The sequence below is a fragment of the Cololabis saira genome, chromosome 2 (genome assembly GCF_033807715.1).
Source record: "Cololabis saira isolate AMF1-May2022 chromosome 2, fColSai1.1, whole genome shotgun sequence".
Classification (NCBI taxonomy): Eukaryota; Metazoa; Chordata; class Actinopteri; order Beloniformes; family Belonidae; genus Cololabis; species Cololabis saira.
This window is the reverse complement of record NC_084588.1, coordinates 21,186,991-21,193,867: the sequence shown is the minus strand read 5'-3', so window position 1 is coordinate 21,193,867 and position 6,877 is coordinate 21,186,991. Positions and strand designations below refer to the sequence as shown.

Sequence of the window (6,877 nt, the reverse complement as noted above, 5' to 3'; positions counted from 1 at the left end):
TTATACTGTAGGTGTATCTAGAGGTGTTTTCCAGCGTCCTCTCTGTCTGAGTAGGAAGGTCATGCTGAGATGTTCAGACTCATGCTTGTGCTCCACAGGCTGCTGAGAAAGGTTGTTGGTCTGTGGGAGGCAGTCCAGGGTCAAGCCCTCGTGGGGGCAGACAGAATACTGGGACAGCAGCGTCACCAAGATGGATTTCATCATCGCCATGGCGATGTGCCTGCCAACGCAGGCGCGAGGACCTGAACCGAAGGGCTGGAAGTAACGGCGAGGAGCCTAAAGAAGGACAGAACCATGAGGAAGGTAGTTCAGATCAACAAGTGTTTTGACACTTGTCGATAAAAGACTTAAACAACTTTGACTAAGTTCAAAGGACTTGCTGTGTCCAACACTCTATACCCTGAAATTATTTTTTTATTAATTCAACTGCCGTAGTAATTGAAGTCTGGCTATAAATATAGTAATTACTCACATTTTTTTGGAAGTTGTCCAGACTAAATTCATTGGCTTTTTGGAAGAACTCTGTCCGGTGCATGCGTCCGGTGTTCAGGATGATATTTGTGCCCTTCTGTACTTTGTAGCCTTCTATTACATCATCGAAAAGGGCTCGTCTCATGGTGAAGTCCACCACTGGGTGGAAGCGTAGGCCTTCGTTGATGAAGCTCTCCAGGACCTGCAACTTCTGAAGGTCTCCATTCTGAAGCTGTCTGTCCCCTGGGATGATGACAACCATGAACATGTCATCACTGACTCATACGGTTTACTGCTGAGACATTTCTATGATACAAGTGTACGTCATCTAATGCAACAAATCTAACATAAATCCTGCATCAGTCACCACCAGTGAAGGCAATAATGTTCAGTTCTTGTTCCTTTAATTTCCAGAATTGCTTAACAAGGAAACCAAGAGGTGTTATTTACACACATATTGGCAGAATAATAAAGTCGAATCCCACAAAGTGTCATTCAGTCCCCTCAAAATCCACCTCTGACGTGCAGTAGACCAAGTGAAAATTGCCTGCAGCTGTTTTGGCGTGGAAGATATCTGGCATCGGTGGACACCGCATGACATTTCCATTATGTTTGATTCGGAAAGCAGCTTACCAACAATAGTGTCTATCTCCTGCAGCAGCTGCAGCTCCACGTGGGGATTCTGTTTGAGGAGCAGCAGCATGAAGAAGAGGCTGATGGACAGCGTGTCTGGTGCCGCGATCACCATCTCCAGCACACACTGCCTCACGTTCTCGGCCGACAGCTCACCGTGATTCTGAACAGAAATGAGGGAGAGAAAAAAAAGAAGAAGAAAAAAAGAACCATTTCATTAGACGATTTGCATGAGCGAACAACAAACAAGACTTGCTTGCCTCTGAAATGAAAGAATTATATATACAAGTCCTAGACTCACTTGTGCAAATATGAGGTCCGCTGTGAAGTTGATATTGTCCAGTTTATCTGCCTGCTCCAAGTCTCTCCTCTTCTGTTCTACGAGGCTTTCTATGGCATCTTGTAGCTCTTGGCTGCAAAATAACACGTCATATAAAAACCTTCTAAAACCAAGCTGATGTAAAAAGAACCATCAAATGAAAAATAGAAACGACTGCTCTACTCACGCTCCTGTCTTGTGCCTCTGCAGAATCCACCCAAACTTGAAGTAGATGTCAGGTTTGATCAGCACAGTCTGCCATGTGTCAAAATACTTCTGGATCTTCGACAGCAGCTCTTTCTCTGCACAGAAACAATTCATGTTGAATAAACCCTTCTGAAAGTCACAGTCTTTAATTACACCTTGTATGGTAGCTGTGTTCACCATTGACAGGAACACCCAGGAAGAGTCTGTTGGAGATGTCGACCACGGTGCAGCGCAGCAAGCTGAGGATGTCCACATGAGCTAAATTGTCCAGCTTGTCAAGGTGAGTCTGTGTGGAAGAGGTGCAAACCTCCACGGTCTGCTGCAGGTTGGGACCTGTCAGAGCTGGAGAGGGTTTGGGGATTTATGTCAGTCAACGTGTGTCAGTCACAATTCTGCAATGCTGGATAAACATTTAAAGAAGTTACCTTTGGTGAAATAGGGGCGTATTTTTTTCCACAGAGCTACATTGTTGTTAAATATGATGCCTTTTTCGTTCATGCCGATGCAGCTGAGTCCCTGCGTGCTCCCAAAACGGGAAGTGTATTTTCCGTTCTTGAGAACATGATGTACCGCCGATGCCCTGATGAGAAGCAGCGCTGATTATTTGTACACTTTGATTGACTCGTGCTATTGTAATATCAATGTTAAGGAGACACAACAAACCTGCTGAGTACGAGTGTTTCCTCTCCATTGATCCAGACTCTGACGATGTCTCCATACTTGTTGTTGTAATAGTTACTTGCTGTGCCGATGCCAGTCCAGATGAATCTCAGATATGATATAAGTGGCCCCAAACCCAAACAGAAAGAAGGACCTGTGGCGATAAATGACCATGAATGCATTTGCCTGGATAAAACTGAGTGTCAAAGCAAATAAATGAAGACTGAACCCACCTGGTATAGTTTTCTTGTCTGAGTGGCACCAGGCAGCCAGCAGTAGACAGACTAGCAGTATGAGGGCTCTTGTTGCCACGGGGATGCCAGATGAGTGGCCTGTAGTGGCATTTGGCGAGACAGAGATCAGGTCTGCCATCACAGCATCCAGTCGTACAGGTACCATGGCCCTTTCACAAGCAGAGATCAAATCCATAAGAAGGGAGACGTAAAACAATGTTTGCAGGCAGCTGCTCAAACCTGATGTGTGCAGATGATGAAAGCTAGCCGGGCTTTCACTTTATAGGCAGTCTGAGCTGGTTACGAGCCAGGTCAGGGTAATACAAAAGCCACAACATAGGAGGAAAATGGTAAACAATACACTTGAGACCTTGAGCGGTTGGATTTGCGCCTGTGCCCTTGAGTGTACAGGACACAGCTGAGTGGGTGCAGGTTAGTATGAGCGTGTGTTTGACATTTTCGTGATGAAAAGAATTGTGCCTCCTTTGAAGATCAGAAGAATTTTGTTGGAAAACCAACACCTGACAGCTGGTCTGTGGGAATAAGGGAACATCAGAGTTATTACTGTCATTATTACAGCGTCTTCTGTCCTGGATTTCTTTTCTTTCTTTTTTTTGAGTCAACAAAAATGAAACAGCAGGGATTACATTCTTCTTTTTAGAAATAAATAAATAAAATTCCCTCCAGGTTTGTCCAAAGGTTTGCTTTTTCAGAGTACAGAACGGCTCTGGCTGTGAGCCCTCAGTATACTGGACATTGTGATCAGAGGTTCTGTTTGGACTTGTCGTGATTTTGACTTCGTCATTCACGGCAATATAAGTCCACTTTCATTCGATCTCTCTTAAAAAGCAGCTAAAAACGCATCTTTTTAAACTTGCTTTTGCTCAATTTGCTCACGATTTTTCCTGTGTTTTATTGTGAAGCACTTAGTGATTTGTATCTTGAAAGGAGCTATATAAATAAAGTTTTACTTACTTGCTTACATTACTCTTGCCTTGAAGAAACAAGTGTGGACTCTTCCTCAACACACAAATGTCTCTGATTATAGCAGCAGAAATGCAGTTCGCATCACTTCAAAAATCATAATGACTTTCTAACTCTGACGAGGCGGATGAACACGAACAACTCCCTCTAAAATGCTGTAAAAATTCAACTTTGACCTTTGTTCTCTAAGGAACTCAGACTAGAACTCACAACTGATTATCTGATTGAAAACACTTGATTTTCATTTCATATTCAAATTTGAGGCTAATCTTTGAAATTCTATCATATTTTTCTCTTACTGATATGTAACATTAGATAATTTTCATTTATAGACAAATCACCAAACAACATACTTGTGTTCAGTTAGTTTTTAATGTGGACCATAAACTAACTCTGCATAGCGTCTCCGTGCCTCTTAGGCTCTGATGATCCATCCATCTACAGCCATGCATCAGTTTAATGACGAATGATGAAACATCGTCAATAGAAAATAAAAATACTGATCAAATGTAAACCTTATCAATACATATTATCAAGTGGTCTTTTGTAGTCTACTTTTATTAAAGATACTACTTTTTATTTAACTGTCTAGGTTAGCCCAGAAATAAAAAACTAAAACAAGAAGTTGATTTCAGGGATTTCTGTGTTCAGTCAACCTGCTATGATATTGTTTCATATTGATCGCCAGCCACATCGAATCAAAATCATTTAGTGGGAGACTTTGTGATATTGACAAACATCGAACTGTCATCCATATTGTATCGTGATGAAAGTTGCCCCTGATCGGCTCCAGCAGCTCCTCGTGACCCTGAGCAGGTAGAGCTGATATAAGTAGTGGTTTATTGGGGCCCCACTGGTATTACAAGTTTTTGTTTGTTTTAGGTCATCTTTTGTGCTGAAGTTGGTATAACCATAGAAAAACATAGAAAACAGAGGCAAATACCTAACTTTTTAGGCCGGTTTATTGACTTTGTTCTGGGTCTCTGTCCCTACTTACAGCGCCACATGCTCATTATTCTCAGACTGGTACGTCTTTCTTAATCATGCAAATTTCATTTTGCAATTTAAGACAAACCCCATGCTGTCTGGCTTCGTCTCTGCTTTTGCTGGAATTGTTTCATTCTGCATTCACTCACCGCCCACATTCAAGTCCAAGAATGTGCAGCGTTCAATCGAGCGACTGTGCTGAGGCTCTGCCGCGATAACGCAGCCCTGTATGATGGCTCAGACGGATTGTCCTGCATGATTAAACAACGACAACCCTTCTGTAACCTTGTTTCTGGGCTTTCTCCGTTGTCAACCGCATCTTTGTATTCACTACATATGAACACAGAAGAAGAGCCGGCGAGATGAACAGAAAACTGACTGAAAAAGTAGTCATACAACAGAAGATGGTCATTTCAAAACAAATGCATTATTACCCAGTAGAGATGTGTTTTTGCATGCTGGAGGATGCAAAAGTTATTGGGATAAAATCCTGTGTTTTGTATTAATTTTGTATACAGATATTAGAACAAGAAACTTCATATATCAGGGTAACATTCAAACTAGATGTATTTCTATAGCACAATTCAACAACAAGGTGATTCACAGCGCTTTACAAATACATTAAAACATAAATAAAAAGCATGATTTTAAGTTTCAACAAAAAAAGCAATAAAATAAACCATAATACACGTTACAGGACTCAAACCTGAAGGAAGTAAATACAGACGCAGACTGTCTGCCCTGTAACTTGCCTGAGCAACCTTGATAAATGTACAGTACAGTATGTCACACTTGAAATGTAAAAGGGCATCGCAGTGTTGCCAATGAGATATGATAAGAAGCATGAAGATGAGCTCACTTCTTAACAATTTTCTCCCAAAACAATGAGAGATAGATGCCACAGACAATATAGCTTTATAGTTTGTTGTTATGTAACACACTTGACATGAGGTTCTTAACAGTTTCTCTCTGTGTATGATTAAAATGCAAAACATATTACTCAATAAAGGAGTTGCTTTCACTCACATAATTTGCTTTTAAGTTCCTATCATAGAAAGTTTTCTGTAGGTGTCTTTTAATTGTGACGAGTTTAATGAAGCTTATGACTCGTGAACTTGTTCAACTCCAGATAAAGTAGAGAGGGAGTGTAAAGTCTTTTGGACAGCCTGCCAGGTCACCTCGCTGTCTTGGGTCCAGACGTAGCAGCATTCACACAGATCAGTGAAGCGGTGAGGTAAAGCGGGAGATAAGGCTGCTCTCCTGTCAGGAAGGAGGAAACAAAACTAGGAAAGATCAAATCCACAGGTGGGGAAGATCTTTTAGGAGCAAATAATCAAATATCTACATAATGTTATGAAACTTTGCAAACTTGATTATAATCCAGTGTGAAACCATCTATATGGGTTGAGCTGAGTGGTTTAGACTGTGCATATTGAACACATGCACGGTTCTCTCAGAGCCCAGAGCTCTCAATGAGACACAACAATTAAGACACAACGTTCTTAAGACGACCTGCACCTGCACATACTCATCTGCACATCTGCTGCTGCTCTTCAAGCTGCCATGTAACTGGCCATCACTGACCTACACCCTCAGGCCGGATGCTGGACACTGCAGACACATCACAGGACCTGAACGTATTAGCAGCGCTGCATGGCTGCTTTCTTCATACCCCTTTCTGTGCAGAGCCAATATAACAGACACTACAAGAGGCATAGCATGGATGTAAGAGCATGTAGGTCAGCTCCACGGATGCAGCACTGCTCCATATCACCAAAGAGGCCAGTTGAAGGACTAATTAAAATGCTGTTAGTGAAGTGATAACACCCATTCATGAGAGAAAAAAAGCAATTCCAACTGTATAGAAAACTTTCAGTGCCTGCAGCTACTTTATTTATCTATTTTTTTATGCTGAGCTGTCACATTCTAGGTGAAATGTCACTATTTTAGCCCAAATCAAAGCAATTGAAAGAGGTCACTGCTGCAGTTGGTGAAGGGAGACTGTGAGGATGTGATGAAGATGAAAGCTGGGGGGGGGGGGGGGGGGTCTGCGGAGGACAGAGGAGTTGGAAAAAGAGAGACGCACTGACTCAGTGGAACTAAGGTGACGTTAATGCCAAGTGATGTCAGGTTTTCTTTTAATTCTAAACAGTAATAATACTAATGATGATGTCCTGGCACCATTAAACTGTTACTTTGTCTGGTGGATTGCGTGTTCACATGTATGTAAGTGCTTCTGTGCATGTATAACACACATATGTGTGTGTGTGTGTGTGTGTGTGTGTGATGTCAGCCTGCCCACGGCGGTGCAGTAGAATGGCTTGTGATGAATATAAATCAGGTGACTGAACAGGCGGGGGTTTCTTCCCAGACAAGCTCCGAA

General features: G+C 42.1%; 1 protein-coding gene across 1 annotated transcript; it reads right to left on the bottom strand.

The window, feature by feature from the left end:
• LOC133456348 (aromatase) lies at positions 1-2,719 on the bottom strand. Its single transcript, XM_061734829.1, has 9 exons — positions 2,524-2,719; positions 2,294-2,444; positions 2,056-2,210; positions 1,808-1,972; positions 1,611-1,725; positions 1,406-1,517; positions 1,105-1,267; positions 473-714; positions 1-276 (listed from the first exon to the last, which is right to left on the bottom strand). Exons 1-9 carry the CDS (start codon positions 2,717-2,719, stop codon positions 1-3), a joined length of 1,575 nt encoding a protein of 524 aa, XP_061590813.1.
• Positions 2,720-6,877: the final 4,158 nt, after the last annotated feature.

Coding starts and splice junctions, on each gene's coding strand:
- LOC133456348 (XM_061734829.1), bottom strand. CDS start 2,719: ATGGATTTGATCTCTGCTTGTGAAAGGGCCATGGTACCTGTACGACTG. Junction 2,445..2,523: donor AGACAAGAAAACTATACCAG/GTGGGTTCAGTC, acceptor TTATCGCCACAG/GTCCTTCTTTCTGTTTGGGT. Junction 1,973..2,055: donor ACGCCCCTATTTCACCAAAG/GTAACTTCTTTA, acceptor AACCCTCTCCAG/CTCTGACAGGTCCCAACCTG.